General features: G+C 41.4%; 3 protein-coding genes across 5 annotated transcripts; 2 read left to right on the forward strand and 1 right to left on the reverse strand.

Annotated features, from left to right (window-relative positions):
- Window positions 1–624: 624 nt before the first annotated feature.
- Window positions 625–5954, reverse strand: LOC133911872 (uncharacterized). The gene is made up of 15 exons (XM_062354316.1): window positions 5403–5954; window positions 5217–5314; window positions 5024–5124; window positions 4830–4908; window positions 4547–4607; window positions 3511–3557; window positions 3290–3382; window positions 3032–3122; window positions 2678–2726; window positions 2372–2488; window positions 2150–2297; window positions 1897–1989; window positions 1738–1806; window positions 1086–1128; window positions 625–997 (listed from the first exon to the last, which is right to left on the reverse strand). The coding sequence occupies exons 1-15, from the start codon at window positions 5458–5460 to the stop codon at window positions 897–899; spliced, it is 1248 nt and encodes a 415-aa protein (XP_062210300.1). The 5' UTR covers window positions 5461–5954; the 3' UTR covers window positions 625–896.
- A 2370-nt stretch (window positions 5955–8324) lies between these two features.
- Window positions 8325–9304, forward strand: LOC133910943 (MFP1 attachment factor 1-like). Its single transcript, XM_062353181.1, has one exon. It carries the CDS (start codon window positions 8563–8565, stop codon window positions 8998–9000), a length of 438 nt encoding a protein of 145 aa, XP_062209165.1. The 5' UTR covers window positions 8325–8562; the 3' UTR covers window positions 9001–9304.
- Window positions 9305–13653: 4349 nt separating this feature from the next.
- On the forward strand, window positions 13654–17194 carry LOC133911874 (vesicle transport protein GOT1-like). 3 transcript variants are annotated; one of them, XM_062354319.1, is made up of 7 exons: window positions 13654–13672; window positions 14409–14478; window positions 16141–16232; window positions 16337–16417; window positions 16495–16592; window positions 16760–16841; window positions 16934–17194. In XM_062354319.1, the coding sequence occupies exons 2-7, from the start codon at window positions 14448–14450 to the stop codon at window positions 16970–16972; spliced, it is 423 nt and encodes a 140-aa protein (XP_062210303.1). In that variant the 5' UTR covers window positions 13654–13672; window positions 14409–14447; the 3' UTR covers window positions 16973–17194. The 3 variants fall into 3 exon arrangements, with proteins under 3 accessions (XP_062210303.1, XP_062210302.1, XP_062210301.1); XM_062354318.1 differs by lacking the exon at window positions 13654–13672 and adding an exon at window positions 13679–14064; XM_062354317.1 differs by lacking the exon at window positions 13654–13672 and having other exon boundaries at window positions 14071–14478.
- The last annotated feature ends 999 nt before the right edge of the window (window positions 17195–18193 follow it).

An 18193-nucleotide genomic window follows, 5' to 3' on the forward strand; every position in this document is an offset into this window, starting at 1 on the left:
AAAGGAGCACTATCGATGCAAAAATTGTGCTAGACCAACATGATGAGAATAGAGTATTCCGGCCAAGAATCCTTTGTGCCCATCTAATGACGAAATGTTCCCCTTTTAAGTTTTTAAGTTTAAGAGAAACTAATTTTCTATCAGAGTGAGCTTCGGAATAACCATCAACAAAGCACAAGACAAACGATCCCACATGTTAAAATCTACCTACCTAATCCAGTTTTCTCCCATGGTCAACTCTACGTCGCCCTGTCGCGAATAACTGCTAGGAGCAATATCAAAATACTTGCTGCACCGGGAAATGATGCTAGCGTAGATTTAGCTTGCACACTAACCAAAAATATTGTCTGCAATAGTGTGCTGTCACTTTATTGTTTGTATCTATATCATATTCGATACAAAACAATTTATTTGTTTGTATATTGTATGTTATCTATGAATGATATACTATTTTATATCATATTGTTCTTCCTTTCTTTCTTGCTATCATAATAATAAAGTACACATTTAAAATATGAATGATGTAACAACATAGTGTCATTGTAATACTCAGTTGGCCTGACATACTGAGGTAATAATGAAATCACAGCCGATCAAATAAAAAGACGAGTGAGATCTCCAAAGTACAACACGCAGGTAAACTGATGTTTGATAGTAAAGTGTTCATTCTAAAAAAAATGGTGTCACCTGTTTGTACATTTTCTACATCACCACACTTGGTACCAAAATGACTGTAACAAGTCAAGTAGATTGCACCATATCACACCTCACGATGGGTATAAACACAGATTAGACTAATAATCTCAATCCAATGGAAGCTTACATGGTTGGAATGAATAAATGGAAACTACATGATTGGTATTCAGACCTTATTTGGGAGTAAAAAATGAGGACTGTTATAGGATGATCTCCTCTTGCACACTGACGTTCAGAGTTTTATTTGGGAGCACGATGCTGTTAACTACAACTACTTCATCTTCAACATCAACAGCTTCACCTGTATTAAGAAAGGATGTCAATTCCGAAAACGGTAATGCCACAAAGATTTCTATGGGAAGGTAACAACAAATCAGTGAGGGTCTTACCAAGAATAGTAATTCCAAGTTTGGCATTGTAGTCACCTTCACCCTGAATTCAAACCAGAACTTTCAGTAAATTATTTGCATACAGATGTCTCCGTGGAATGTATTAATTTTGCACATGGAACTATAGGACGCCTTATATGGTTTAGTTGATTGGATCGGTAGGGATAAATGGCGGAGCATACTTGCCCTCTCAAGGAGGCTCGGAGCAGCTAATTTACGTGGACTAAACTTGTTTATTCATTGCTTGACAATGCTGATTATCCTCAGCTTTTTAAATAGAGCCGGCACCTAACAATTCATCTAACAATCTTATCTCTAACTAAACCGAATAAAAAAAATTTATCTCCAAGCTAGCAAATCCTATCTCCAAGCTAAAGATTCTAACTAATCGAAATCTATCTCCATCCATCTCTAACCTTCAGCGGAAGATACCCTCCATAACAACGCCGATTCAAGGAAACTAGATGTGCCGAAGTGCTCAGAAGGATAACCTCGACAGTGAAAAACATTGGAACATTGAGACAATGATCAAGCTACTTGAATTGGACTTGACGAAGTATTCCAAGGCAAAGTTTTAAGCTTCATATAGAATAAAGGATTCATTAAATTTGAAAAAGGATAAAAATAAAATGGTAAAGGGAAAAAAGCTTGCCTGTACACGTGACCATTTCCCGATGGATGACTTCCACCCTACAATCGAATGTATAACAACTGCATTCTCCTGCCACCAAGATTAAAGAAAGAAAACAACTATAAGATATTCATGTTCCTAAACAAGGTTCATCACCTGGTACAAAGAAAAAAAACTAACCATAATTTCAACATCGTCCAGAATTATGCAATGGATAAGCCTGGCACCAGCTCCAATGCGTGCATTAGCTGATATCGAGACATTAGGACCGATCTGTTTACGGAGTATTAGTAAGCAGGGTTAGCTACATTTTTTTTCTTTCTGAACAATATTCCTATAAAAAAGGCAAAGCACTTCATTATCTGTCAACCACAACCAACTGAATATGATCTATCACAATCTGGCCAAAATAGGTAAAAGAAACAGGCAATACCTTTGAAGTTGGATGCACCTTCGCAGATGGATGGATGTACACATCCCCTACAATAGTGGCAGTCCTTTTGTCATCTCCTGAAGCTAAAAGATGAGGAGATGCACGGCGGAACTGAGAAAGATATAGCCCAGAGCATCTCAAAGACATCCTACTCAAGATGAAACACCGGTTACTCGACAATTCCAATGTTAGAAAAAGCAGAATCAAGAAATGTTTGTATACCCTGGGGTCTTGATCTGTTCCCAAAAATCAAGTGTCTGGTACGTGTAAAGCTCCTTCTTTCCCGCTAGAGGGGATAAAATATCTTGATCTAACCTAACATAGTCTGCTGGAAGTGCCCTGTTGACATAAACTTATAAGATGGCTGATAGTTTAATAAATATCTTTCAATTACTTAATGACAGATCTATCAGTAATATACAAAATGGAGAAGCAAAAGCCAAAAGGTAATAGTTATAGAAGGTCACACAAGTTTTCTATAAAAATAAATGCACGAACACAATAGAAGAATATATCACAAAAGCATACTTGGTTGCTGAATGAAGAGCTTCAAAGCTCGATACACGGCGCAAATTTGCTGAAATATAGCATTTAAAGGGATTAAACTTTGTGCTGCAAATATAAAGTGTCAATCAAGAGAATGAAGACGACCAATTAAGAATATCTAATTCACTACAAGTAATCCATTTTATTATTTTAGAGCATCCAAGATAGATCTAATGATAGAAATATGAATATAGGCGTTCAAATAATTTTTTCCAAGTGACTTGTAACAAAAGTAAAGAAGGCATTTTACATCTACTTATTTAAGAGAAGTTGGCATTGGAAGTAATAGGATAAAGAAGAACAGTATGTTTACAAGGGAAAAAGTCATGATAATACCTCTGTCTTTCTTCTGTTTTAAGACATCCTCAATGGCACTAAAGATATTGGGAGTAAATATATATACTCCACAATTTATGAGATCACTCACCTACAGTGAGATAAAATACATTAGAGCTATCAGCTACGCTAATTACTCATTCAGAACCATTAGTTGTGAAAGTCTGCAACCAATTTCAGAACCAAATAAGGCATGCAGAGTCTCTGCTGAAAATATATATGATCAAACAAAACAACAAAGATCTTCATTGCACTCACAAAAGTCTCTGGCTTTTCTGTGTAGTGTAACAGTTCATTCGTTTCAGGATCAGCCACCAACTCGCCAAATTGGTTTGCTGACTCTGCAGACACCTGATTAAAAGAGTTAGCATATGGTATAAGTATATTACAAGTGAGAATGATATTAGAAGTCTCTAACAAATTCTGCATGAGAAAGACGAGGATTAATCTGCAAGTTTATAGCGTAGTATTTTTCATACCTTATTGACTAATAAAGTACCCATCCCTCCATACTTTTTATGGGCCTCTGCAATGATGAAAACGGTGATAGCATTTAGTTGTTGGTATCCAAGAAAGACCAACACTGCAGGAGCTATACAAATGGGCCACTATTGTCTTACAAGAAAATTAAGAAGGTGCTTATTAACAATCGACATATCTCATTACTCTAATCAACAAAAATATAGAGGGCAAATCAAAGATGAGTTCAGAAGTTTATAGTGCAACTTTACAGAAGGTACTATTTCACAAATTTAACACTTTCAGAAGCTCAAAATTTTGTTTCATCTCTTAGTTATGACAGAGATGAGTTCAGCAGTTTATAGTGCAACTTTTACTCATGACTTTAGATAAATACAAATGGAAAGCCTACCCTTACGTGCCAAAAGAGCTTATTTTCCAACGATACATTGAATGGCCACATCCAAAGTATGTTTAACACACTGTATTTTGGCACCAATATTTCTTTTAGCAGTGATGTGTGCATGTGTAAAAGAAATAAATTTAGTTTCAGACTAATTTACCATTGATTCATGTTAATGGTGTCATCAGATACGGTCTATACAATTACAGTGCTTTAAAATTAAGTTGTAAAGTGTAGAACTGTCACAGCCTAAAATTGAACGTGTAATCTAATATAATAACCATATCTACAATAGTGCAAGTTAGAGGTGGCTGCATCGCCATAAGCATGTAACCCATTAATGTGCCAAAAATAAGCTACTGGTTCATCTTTGGATTCAACACTAACCACTACAGTTTCCTTCCATTTACACTCACTATGGTCAGCCAACACAAGAACAAGGTCGGAATTGGCCTTGATGACAAGTGGATTTCATATCATTAGACATAAACAGCAAAGCAAGAACAAGCTCATATAATGTTAAATCCTTACATTAGCCATGCTTGCGATGAAAGGAAGATTTCTATGATCATGAAACATCATCACAGAACTGATATATAGAATAACCAAGATAAAATGTTGAAAGAGTATACTTCAATTACTTGGCAACCTACCGAGCATGTCTGGCAGGGGGAAGCTAGAACAGATGTCGCAGTTCAGCAGAACTATGTGCGACTGCAAAGCCACAAGTAAAAACAGTAAGTAATTTAGAGGATGAAATTCCTTTAATCCAACCAAACACAACAAAGTAGATTGCAAGAAAACCCCAGCCATTGCATATATCTCAAATAGGCAAACGCTATTCAAACGTGCGAAGTTGATGTACGTTTCACCCTAGCAAAGATACCTAAATATCTGATCCAGTTTTACAATTCGGGCAAGGGCACTAGGACACACCGGACTGTCTTCCATGATGTAATCCCTGAAGCTGTAGAGACCTCCAGCTGACCCGTGCGGCTTATCCTCTCTTAGGTACCTATAATTAAAAGTAATCCGTCAGTGGAACTGCTCTGAAATCTAAAACCAAGCACCTCAATTCAAGCCAATCCAACACACCACATTGAAAGCAAACAGCAGGGCGCCGAACGAACCTGACGGGGATTCTGAGCTCGTTGGAGATAGACGAGACATAGAGCGCGAACTCCCTCTCCTCGTAGAACCCGATGAGGTATATCTGCACCAGGTTGGGGATCTGCCGCAGCGGGATCCAAAAGCTTATCTCACACGGACCGCACATAGCAACACAAACACCACAATTCCACAAAGGAGAAGGGAGCGGCTTACCCGTCGGCAGGCGGAGATAGGGTGGTGCACCATGGGCTGGCCGGCGAGCGGGAAGAGCGGCTTGGGCACGTTCAGCGACAGCGGCCGGAACCGCGTCCCTGCACCCGGCAAACGAACCGAGCCGACCCGTCAGACGAGCGGACGCGCGCGGCGCGAGACCCAGAGGAGGGGCGCAGATCTACTAACCTTTGGTGGGTCCGCCGACCATGATGACGGCGACGACGCGCTGCTCGGGGTCGGCCATGCTGCCCCTGCTCTGCTCTGGTGCGGCGCCGGTGCCGGAGTCGGGGGAGACAGGAGGCGCGCGGGCGAGGTGGGGGGGGGGGTGGCCCTGAGATTTACGGCGATGGGATTTGGACCGGAGCGTGCACCGCGGGTTGTTTTAGAGGAAGCGGTCAGATGAGACCCAGGGGTGGGGTGGGGGTGGGGAGCAGCGAGGCGGGAGCGTGGGGGAAGGGAAGGCGACTGCGAGCGAAGCAGGTGCTCTGACTTGTGGATTTGCGTGCGCTCGGTGGGATCCGTGCCGCGATGCCGCACCGGGGTGCTGTGGGTTGAGCACGGGCGCGGATACCGGTGGCCGACGGGCAGAGAGGAAGGTTCTTCTCTGGGCGCCCGGGCCGGTGGGACCTGCGGCACGGAGTCACACGTTTGGTCTCCGATGTACGGTTGGATCTTTGAGCAGCGGCGGGGCGGGTACATGAGATTGTGCGGAATGAGACCGACCTGCGGCTCGGATGGCTAGCGGCGGCAGTGGCTCCAAGCTGGCCCAAGCTGGTTCGATCCTAGGGATTTAACCCTTGTCTTATTAGGGATTTATTCCTAGTTCTTCTCGTCAGAGCTCAGGTTAGATTTTATTACGCGCTGGATACTGGTGTTCGTGATAATCTTTCTAAGGTAGATGTGTAGGTGTGAGTATAGGCTGTAGCTTTTAGCTTGCGTATAGAAGATGTGTGGTTAAGTACGTATGTATGGTGTAAGTATATATGTAAATTTAGATATTATAATTTTGATTTTCTCTATTTAAATTATAGTTTACCATTTTATTGAGCTTGCTTATTTAGGGTCTTACGGATGCGAAATTTGTGGAGTTACACGGTCTCGCTATGTTTGAACTATCATTCTTCTCTATTAACTAGAACAGGTAACATGATCTTTCGATTTCAATGGTAACACATGTGCTCACAAATACCTATATGACTGTAGTACGTGTCTATGTAGTAATCGAGGAAAAAACTAAGGCACTCCTCTTTTCTCCCTCTTCTTTTGGCAAGTAGCATAGTTTAACCTTGTTCTTATAAGAGTTTTCTTGCTTTGGGAACCGAAGGATATGGCGTTTATGCAAGCTAAGAGAGGTCAGATGGACTTATCTAGTCCGTCAAGAAAGTTGATAGTTCAGATTGAACAAACCCACACAATATAGCAAATAGTTCACCACTCCGGATGTGTCCAAGCTACCACAATCTCAATAGTTGCCAAACAGGCTGTGAAAAGCAACCATTAACATGCCAAACCAACCTAAGCAACAAGAGAGAAGAAGAACCTTCACCGTCGACTCGCAAGCCACCTTAGGTCCAAAGATCACATGATCGCGTATGCTCAGGCTACATCATGTCAGGCTGACGAGAATCTTTTTCTTGACGGCAAGTGGGCTAAGAACAGTTCTGCTGAACTTCTGTAAACAGGAAGAAGCAGAGGTTTGAACCAAACTGGGAATCAGAGCTGTCCATTTTGATGTAGAGGAAATTCAACAAACAAGTCACGAATCCAATCAGAACAACATGCATTTAGAATACAACAAGTGCCTTGATGCCTGGGGCATGCTTTTTCGCCGGCAGCCCGCGCTGCAGGGCGACCGAACGAAGATTGATCTGCGCGGGGGTGGCGTCGTGTCGGCGTCGCGTCTGGAACAGCGGCCGACCGACCGGCAGCATTGCAAGGCGACAGGGCGGAGATGGATCTGCGCGGGGCGGCGCCCGGGGACGGCAGCTGGCTGGAGACGACGATCGGTTAGGTCCTGACCGCCTGGGGAGAGTGTACATGTGCGAGGATTATAATACCCGTTCTTGACGGATATCCAACTGACGGATACTCAACCCGTCATGTGCCGAATGTTAGGGGCTGTTTGATTAGGGATAAAGAGTCAAGCTAACTTTTAGCTGTGCTCTGAAAATTTGACATCCGTCTAGTTTAAAATTAAAATTTAGATATGTCAAAAAAAAATGACTGGTCAAATTTTTTTAGTGTTTTTTTTAAATCTCAGATTATCAAATCGTATGTCAAATCTACCAACCAAATTTTAGCTTGTTTTTAAACCAAACATCATTTTAATAACCAAAATTTAGCATTGGTCTGATTTAGCCTCTAAGTAATTTTTAACTTAATCTGTTAGAGCAAAAACCAAACGACCGCTTAGACCCGTGTATGATACTCACGGGTAGGATTGATGGCCCCGTGGCAGCATGGCTTGTTTGGGGGGGTACGCAACAAGGACTTTGTGGGCGAAAGATGACTCTTGGCAAGGGCGTGAGCGAACCCGTGATTCAGGTTGAGACCTGCACGGCCCCGTACATGCACCCGTGATCGGCGGAGACCGACGGCGCAGCGCACCGAGGACCCAGGACCCAGGGCCCAACCCGGGGCCCCGGGCCGAGCGCGCAGCAGAGTTCATGCAGGTTATGCCCCGTAGCGAGCGCACGGCCGTAAGACAGGGGCTGTACGCCTGTACCGAGGCCCGATGTTGTTGCTGCTGCACTGTGACGGGCTGACTAGCGGCTGGTGAGAGGCGATGATAAAAGTGTTTTCCATAGAAAATGAAGTACCGTGTGATTGGGTTAAATATGAATCGAAAACAGTGTAATTGCCATCGCACTGAATGCAATATTTACTCGCATTTATCCAGATTTCCTACCATTTTCTGGCGATCTGATTTGAACATTTGAATTCAAACCGAAATGGAAATTGGAAACTATGGGTCACCGGATGAAAAAAGTGCTGATTTGTCACTCTTAATAAATATCAATTACCCGCTGAGATTAACATATAGACCAACCTAAATCTATACACTGAATCCAAATAGCAAATTAGCTATCACTTCATATTAAAAGTGACAATGATAGTAGGAGCCACCAACCGATGATGGTTCTTGGTCTTGGCCTTTCCGTGGCATCGCACTTCCCTCTCTTGAAGCCACCGCAACACCCGAACGAATCCTCAATTACAACGACGCACCCCGCAGCCGTTTCCAAACGCCACCAAATCCCGCAGCCAGCGACCGGATCGAGCGCCCCGTCCCCCGCGGCCCCGCCTCCTAGTTCCTAGGGTTTCCAACTTCCAGAAGTTTCCACGCATGGCCACCGACGAGCTCGCCCCCGCCCCCGCCGCCGCCTCGGCCGCGGGCGACGAGTCTCAAGGGTTCTCGTTCAGCATCTGGCCGCCGACGCAGCGCACGCGGGACGCGGTGGTGCGGCGCCTGGTGGACACCCTAGCGGGCGACACCATTCTCTGCAAGCGCTACGGCTCCGTGCCGGCCGCCGACGCCGAGCCCGCGGCGCGCGCCATCGAGGCCGAGGCCTTCGACGCCGCGGCAGCCACCGGCGGCCCTGCCGCCGCGTCCGTGGAGGAAGGGATCGAGGCGCTGCAGTTCTACTCCAAGGAGGTGAGCCGCCGCCTCCTCGACTTCGTCAAGTCCCGCTCCGCCGCCGCCAAGGCCGAGCCGCCGCCGTCGGAGGAGGCCCCCGCCGACGCCGCTGAGGGCGAGGCCACTGAGCCGCACGCCGCGGCATGAGCCTCCGGCATCCATTTCGTTTCCGTTTCATTGAGAGTTGGTGCGAAGAGAATTGGGATAAGTTTCATGTAGCTATCTATGTTGTATGTTGTTCCTCTATGCATTGGTGTTTGGTTGCAATTTTTCTGTGTTTCACCCTTTTGAGAATGGGAATATGTTCCGTTTGTGACGAGAATCAAGATTTGACACAAGTTTGTTAGTAAGGTTTGCAAATCAATCAGCATTAAGCTTTCTAGCATCTATACAAGCTTCTAGCAACGATCTGAGGCTGAATTGATCCGAGGTAACAATCAAATTAAGAATCCTCTCAGAGGCCACTGTTGTTCTGAGCTCTGACCATTGGTTATAGGAAGAAATTTACTGATAAGGATGTGACAGTTAGCAATAAAATGGCTCTCACAATCTTCTGTGTTCGTGAACAAGTAATTCTTCACTGTTATCTGTTGCAAAGCTAGTTACTAGCTGCTAGCTTGATAACCTCTGAATCACTATCTGGCATCTGAAGGTTCGATTGCTACTTGTGCACCTACCACCGTCTGTTCCAACGAGGTCGTGCTGTTGTATACCTCCTCCGATCCCAAATATAAATCTATTTAGGTTTGTCTAAAGTCAAATATTTTTTTTATCTCACACCTCCAAAATTCTAGGCATCTGAAAATAAGAAGGATCCCTCAGGCGCTGAAATTAGAGAAGGGGGTTAGGGTTCGGGTTAGTGGTTCGGAGGTGCCAGATTTACATGGAGACTGGAACAGTGGCCGGACCGGCGGTGGGCTGTGGCGAGACGCCGTGGAGTCTTGTTCCAATCGATTCCAAACCGTTTTCACCCTAATTGTATGTTGCTATCCTTGGCTTTAATGCTTGAGGGGGCTGTGTCAAAAAAGCGGGTGATATCAACACTCAAATCAAAGTATTCATTATCACAATTCGAGAAAATAACCATGAGCATGTGCATTATTTTGAAAAATTAGAAATTTCAAAGATAGAAACTTATAGTTGTAGTTTGTCCATCCAATGACTTGATTTTCCAAGTCATAAATAATTAGCTTATTTGGAATGACAAAATATGAAAAAATAGTTTTATAACATTAGAAGGAACATATAAAAAATACAATAGCCAAATCAGTCCTAGACTACAGGTACAAAAATATGCTACAATCCTAAATCAGTCCTCGACTATGCTACGAAAATATGAGCAATTGAAGAAAGCAACAGGCAAGATAATAATATGGCATATATAAATGAGAAAAAAAAAAGGAGGAAGAGTAACTAATTTCTAATATAAGATGGCGTGCGTGTTAGGACTCAAACCAGTTGTCCTTACGGTGGGCTGCACTACATCCCAATAACAAAAATTGTCCGAACAATGAGCAAAGATTTTCCTCACTTTCTCTGCACAACATCCAGGAGCTAGATAGACCAAAACTAAGAAGGACGTTAAAGGCCTAGTCTAGTGGCCTCAAAATCCCCTGCTTGCTTAGCACCACACCTACAAAAGAATTTAAGGTTACCAACAATCAACAATCAGTAAACAAGTAGCCAGATGATAATGCATACACATTAGATCACATAGATTATTGCAAAAAAGTTGGTCAGAGCTGCCAAGCGTTGGTGAAATTAGCATATGGACATGGGGCATATGCCCCTCCATGGGTTTTCAAGCTTGTGCAATTCCAAAAGTTCTAAAAAATTCCACATGTGTTGAGTATGATGGAACATGTGCGTATGTGTAAAAAAGTGTACCAAAATACAATCATACGTTCTATATAAAAAGTTATGAGCAAACACAATACACACTAAAAAAGACTTATTCATTGAAGAAAAATAACTACATAGATGTGCAAATAGCTAGCACTCAAACTATACAAATAAGACCATGGCCACCTACTGCAATCTTCACACTAACACAGGGATGCAGTTCTGTTATTGGCTTCTTGCTACTATGGGATGCAATTTTGTTCTAAAATTTCTAGATGTAACATTGTGACTGTCTTTTTCTCTTTGTACTACTACTACTTTAGCTTCTACTCAACCATTTGATCTCTATATCGCCGCAGAGCGCAAGCACACTATGTTGTGCAGTGAGATCTTTTGCATGGTCACCAACAATGGTGTAATTTGGATGTACCCCGACCTCGTAATTCCAGTACAACATCACCTAAGGAGACGGGAGATCCACAGACGGGTTCTTCGTCATGAACTTTGGTCCACGATAGTCAGAACACTCCTGCCAGGCATCACATTTGGTTGTGTTCTTTAAAGAATGACATTTGCGAATAACAACAGGAAATTTGGCATTGAACGCGCCCCTCTAAGGAGATAAGATGTGCATGGAAATCTTATTGAGGCAATTCCCTCAGTGCCATCCAAAAAATACGTGTTCCCTCATTGTCATAAATTTTTTTATGTCCCCTCACTACTATCAGTTTTATCTTTCTTTCTCTCCATACCATTCCATAACAGCTCCTACAGAGCTGAACGTCAAATTTTACTGCTTATTGACACTGTTTATGGTACTATCCATAGCTCCGTGATCTCCTGATATCTCTAAAAATCAGTGATCTTATATTTCTCTAAAAATCCTACAATTTTTTTTACGTGTTTCATAATGCATGTGCAACATATTTTAATTGGATTAACTCAAAAAGACAGTATAGAATTTAAACTAAAATTCTTTTAAAATACTACTTTTATAACTTCTAACAATTTTTAGGATCTCAAATAAAATCCCAAAAATCTAGAAAATTCACTAATATTTTTCTTATGCGATAGACTAATTTCTAAAATTTGACCAGAAGCTACATATAAATAGAGTATTACAAAAGAACTTATTTTTTTTACCATATAGCCTAGAGTTGGAAATAATTTTAAAAATTAGTCCAACATATTAGAAGAATATTAATGAATTTTCCTAGATTTTCAGAGTTTTAGTTAAGATCCTAATAATTATTAAAAGTTAAAAGTAGTTTTTTTAAAAAAAAATTAGTTTAAATTCTACACATACTTTTTAAGTAAATCCAATTAAAATAGGTTGCTAATGAATCATACAAAAAGTTTTAGAATTTATTAAGAAACAGAATACCACTGATTTTTTTAAGATAAGGAGATTACAGTACTGCAAGCAGTACCATAAACAGTGTCGATGAGCAGTAAATTTAACAGTAGCTCTACAAGAGCGGTCATGGAATAGCATGGAGAGAAAAAAATAAAACCGATGGCAGTGAAAGAATATCAAAACTTTTGATGGCAGCGAGGGAACACGTATTTTTTCGATGGCACGAAGGGAATTGCTCCTATCTTATTTTGATCTAGTCTCATCATTACAATCATGATGCAATACATCGAATGATTTGATTTTTCAAATCATAAAGACTAGCTTATTTAAAAGGATTAGATCTGGAAACAAATTTATAGCGTTAGAAGCAACAAAAAGAAAAACAAATAGGCTACTGACACCAAACAACATATATCTCCCAATATCACCATATCTTTTCAACCCATGTGTTCTGGTCTTCCATTTCGGAGTTCGACACAGTTGCCATCGGCCTACAGGAAAAAAACATAATTTTAACCTAAACAATGATTATAACATAAAATATTGTGCAATATTAACACAAAGTGAGACAGTAGAGATGCTATTACCAGGTAATCATGTGGATAAACCTTTAGCCAAGGTATTTCAAAATATAGAAGCTGATTTCTAAGAAATACATTATCTACTTTTTAAAAGGATGGTGACACCCTATCACACTCACACGCACTCACACACATGTTTATTATAAAGACTAGCTTATTTAAAAGGACTAGATCTGGATTATTTAAAAGGACTAGATCTGGAAACAAATTTATAGCGTTAGAAGCAACAAAAAGAAAAACAAATAGGCTACTGACACCAAACAACATATATCTCCCAATATCATCATATCTTTTCAGCCCATGTGTTCTGGTCTTCCATTTCGAAGTCCGACACAGTTAATATCGGCCTACAGAGAAAAAATATAGTTGTAACCTATACAATGATTATAATATAAAACATTGTGCAATATTAACACAAAGTAAGGCAGTAGAGATACTATTACCAGGTAATCATGTAGATAAACTTTTAGCTAAGGTATTTCAGAATATAGAACCTGATTTCTAAGAAATACATTATCTACTCTCCAGAAGGATGGTGACACCCTATCACACTCACACGCACTCACACGCATGTTTATCATACTCCTGCCGCTAAAAACAATTATGTATGTGTAAATCGTGAGCATCAATATTTAGACCTTAGTAAATAAAGTCGTACACTCATATCTCCATCACCACACCAAGAGATAATTTTCAAGAACGTAGTTATATTAACCTTATGTCAGCCGATCATCTTTCTAAGTCCGGAAGTAACACAATACCAGAAACCTGCACGCCAATTAAAATATCTGTTGGTTTAAAAAAAAAATGTTCGATGCTTTTTCACATTTTTATTATTCTTGTTGTTTATCGATTCACATCTTACAAACAAAAAATGAGTTATAATCTTGAATTTTGCTCAAGAGTGGTGCGCATGTTTTTTAAATAGTTCCACGATTCGATTAAATTGGTGGTTCCATCTAATATTTCTAACTTCCGGTAGTATTTGAAGCAAACCGGTGAGTTTTATTCGTGGTGCCAAGCAAATATCCTCCCAGAGGTAAAACAATCTTCGCTAGTTCGCTTAAATCTATCACCATATATTTGTGAACAGGAAATTCTAGTTCCGATCTTGTTCTCGTCACCATCCTCCGATTACTGCTTCTCAATTCTCATCACAATTTCACCTCCCCTCGCCGCTCTCCAGGCGACCAGGCGGGCCGTCGCAAACGCGCACCTTCCTCCCGGCCCGCCGTTCGCTTCGAGGTTTCACGCACCAAAATCCTCTTCGCCTGACCACGCAGCCGACCACATCTCCAGCGCCCCCCCCCCCCCCCACCCTTTCCGCCGAAGCATCTCACCTCGAATTCTTCTCCCGAAGTCGCTGTCCTCCCCCTCCTCCAGGCGTGGAGTGTAGATCCATCCGGACTCAATTGATTTCTTCTTTTCTCGGTAACGAAACCCCAGCTTGCTCGGATGGTGTTGTTCTAATAGTTGGTTTGGTTCTGGTCTTCCATTTCTTGTTATGAGCAATCAGATCCAAATCAGACACTCAAATCGGTCCAGTTTTTGTGGATTTGATTGCTGAGTGGTAGATTTGAGGCTCGGTTTTGATTGGAGGGGCAAATGGCGATTATTGACGGTGCCTTGCCCTTGAAACATGAGATCTCGCCTACCTATTGTCTTAGGCAGGGATCAATGTTCTTCTGATCTCCGAAGCTCTGTTAACACTTTTGCATTCGGTTATGTTTCGTTCCGTACAGACTCTGCCTTATTTACACTTTGTGCTGTTGCAGGCTCTTGTTCTGCTCTTCGCGGTGTCATTGCTAGACAAGATGGTTTCCTTCGAGATGAATGACCTCAAGAGTATGTACCCAGCACCATTCTTATCAAGTTGTCTTTTACTCTTTGCTCCATTTGTTTGATGGGAACATCGATAACTTATGCTGGGTAAATGCTGATGTGCTTTGCTGCATCTCATTTGTTTCTGCCTCTGACCTTAACATGTTTGCAAGTTGCGATGCCACCACACTGTCACATGTAATGAATGTGGAAAAATCGTCCTCAGAGATGCTATTTTGTTTATAAGACTGGCTGCTGATCCATGTGGTGGTTTTCCAATCACCGAACTTAATATATTCTCACAGTAAAATTGTGACATATGCGCCATATCACATAGCCAATAGTTTGTGTATTGACTATGATACATCAGGGGTATATCATGTACTATTTTCTTTTTCTTTCATTCCTTTTTTCCTTATTGGTCTGTGGGTTGGGGGTGTCTATTAGAAAGAGAAAGTATAAGGACAGATTCAGCCCTAGCTAACATGTTTAATACGCTAGCAGTTTAGCACTGTATGGCTAATCGAAACAGAGTTGGTCCAATATATGGAAATCTAGGCTCAACTGTACCAACTGGGTAAAGCTTTTAGGCAAATCAAAGATAAAAGTTTAAGAGTTTCTTTGGGTTAGGCCCATACCATATTACACAAAGAAGGGTAGTGCTGAGCTGCTGGCTGACCCCTGAATCTCTGAATGGTATTTGAATCATTTAGTTGAAAACAGCACCAGATGCAATGCTGCTTTAAGGTCTATGCCAGTTTCTGATTCACTACTGGCGACACCACTGTACACTGTCCTATACTGACCATAATAAATATGGAATAGGTTCCCAATCACTAGCTAAGCTCGGTCAACAATCGCCTAGAAACCAGCTTGGTCTGGCTGGGTTTTTTATGCTATTTTTCAGCGAATCTCAGTAGAATCAGCGAGTGTAATATACCTCCTTTTGCATGTTGTGGCTATATACAAACATCATGTGAAATTCAGCCACCTTGGGATAGGGAGATATGCTCAGTGCAACTTAGTGTTTAACGTTCAAAGAATGATGAAGTATTTCAGCTTGCAAACTTTTTGTAGTGTTATGGAGCAACTTGCCATGGTGTATGGTGTAGAATGTTGGCCAACTAAAAGGCGACATGTCCAACGGTTGAGTGTAGCGGAGATGTGCATGCTGAGATAGATGTGTGGCCACACAAGAAAGGATCGGGTTCGGAATGATGACATACGTGATAGAGTTGGTGTAGCACCAATTGAAGAGAAGCTTGTCCAACATCGTTTGAGATGGTTTGGGCATATACAACGTAGGCCCTCAGAAGCGCCTGTACATAGCGGAAGAATAAAGCATGCGGATAATGTTAATAGAGGTCGAGGTAGACCAAACTTGACATGGGAGGAGTCTGTAAAGAGGGATCTGAAAGATTGGAATATCACCAAAGAACTAGCCATGAACAGGGGTGCGTGGAAGTTAGCTATCCACGTGCCAGAGCCATGACTAGACTTGCAAGATCTTATGGGTTTCATCTCTAGCCTACCCCAACTCGTTTGGGACTGAAAGGCTTTGTTGTTGTTGTTGTATGGAGCAACTTGCCCCTTCTTGTCATATGTTGTAAGCATATTCACTGGTTTAGATTTACAGTTTGTTCTTCCACTCATTGATGCGAAACTTCTTAAATTCATCTTCGCCAGAGATTGGGCTCGGCCTGACAGGCTTTGGAATATTCTTCTCCTTTCTGGGAATCATTTTCGTCTTTGACAAGGGGCTCATTGCAATGGGCAATGTAAGTTCTCTTTCATTTGTGTTTCACCTCTCCTTTGAAATTTTTGAGGACCTAAGTCAACTGAGTGAGTCTATGGTTAACCTTTTCTCTTGATGCCATTTCAGATTCTTTTCCTATCAGGTTTGGGTTTGACAATCGGTCTGAAATCAACTATGCAGTTCTTCACGAAGCCTAAGAATTACAAGGTTTGTCAACCACTGTATTTGCTATAGCTGTTGCTTTTAAACATCACTAATATCTTATTAACTGCACTAATGAACAGGGTACAATCTCATTTGGTGCTGGCTTTTTCCTGGTTCTCATCGGGTGGCCCTTTTTTGGCATGCTCTTAGAGGCATATGGCTTTATTGTACTCTTCAGGTTGGATAATTTTTCTGTGATTGTTTCTCTTTTAGCAATCTGCCATTTCTTGTTGAGACGAAGTCTGAAAAATTCAAAGCTACGAAAGCAATTTGTTTCTTACAAACTCCCATCGTTCCTGTATAAAATTTGCTTGTACCTGGACACTGACTTGGTCCCCGTTGCAGTGGATTCTGGCCAACGCTTGCAGTGTTCTTGCAGAGGATTCCTATCATTGGCTGGTTTTTTCAACAACCGTTTGTGACATCGGTAAGGAGTTGACTACTTATAACACTCTTCTTTCGTTCATAGAAGCTTGGCCTGTTGCACATCTTGACTAGCACAATTTCTCTTGTCTGCAGTTCCTTGACCGCTACAGAGGAAAAAGGGTTCCGGTCTAGCATCCTTGCTCTATGTTGTGATGTAGCAATTGATGGTTTTTAGCAACAGTACCAAAAGGTTTTTTTTTTGGCCAGTGTTTGCCCCTTAGTTTTTCGTTACATGTGTACTTAACTGATAGGCCTGCTCTTTGTAAATCACAACCCCGAACCCAGGCTCGACGGTTTTGTCGAGGCCAAGATGCAATTTCATCTGTGAAATGGATTGTGGAACATCTGAAGCTAGCCCGTATGTTGTAATGATGCGACGGCAGAGGATTGTTTTTAGAAGAAAACTTCTTCACTTGGCCTCTATTTTAGTTGAAGTGTCCACACAATAGCCTATGTTCAGCCCTTCTGGTATGATGACTTGCTATTATGCACATACTTGCTCCGATGTTTAGTGCTTGAAGATCTTTAAGATAGAAATATAGAAGACCAAGAATTTAATGCTAGTTATTTTGAAATCCCGCAAAGGGGCTCTTTCAAACGTAGAAAGAGAAAAACATCGAAATATAAAAAACCAAGAATTTAATGCCAGTTATTCCGAAATTCTATAGAAATCGAAAGTAAGAGGTATATATATGTGAGCTTTTCACAGTGGGAAAAATATATACTGAAATGACATATAAATTCGTTGGAAGCAATTTTACAATCCAAATGCGGCTCATAAGATTATTCCACTTTAGTTGGGGTTGAACTCAGCCATTTCTTTTCTCATTTAAAGTTCCTTTTATCCAAGAGTATACATCAACTTGCTTGTGATAGGATCAAGGAACTGTCGTCTATCTAGTTTAGAGTAGTTTGAGTTCGTATGCAGGATATTTCCTCCCATGTCTCATGTCCGTAATGGTGGTTATAATCCATATCCCATCTTGTTGCTTTCATCTATGTTTCTCGATCTAAAACAATGTAAGACTTGGTTCCTTTAATGGAAAATGGGTTCCCCTGCCCGTGGAAAAAAATAGTAGTGTATACGTCAACGCTTGCTTTTGTTGTCTAGGGTACAGCATCATCTGGGATCTGGCAGTGGCAGGGCCCACCTCGCAATAGAAAAAGGAATAAAGAAGGACCAAGTCCACCTCCTCTATCAAGTTTCATACTGATGCATTTTCTTAGGATTCATTGCGAGTGGAATAATATATATATACATGGGTATATTAGGTGGTTAAAATATGTGTTCACGTTATATGAAGTTATACTTTCAATTTAATTTCGACGTATGATATGATATATTTACGTGGG

This window comes from Phragmites australis, chromosome 3 (assembly GCF_958298935.1).
Source record: "Phragmites australis chromosome 3, lpPhrAust1.1, whole genome shotgun sequence".
Classification (NCBI taxonomy): domain Eukaryota; kingdom Viridiplantae; phylum Streptophyta; class Magnoliopsida; order Poales; family Poaceae; genus Phragmites; species Phragmites australis.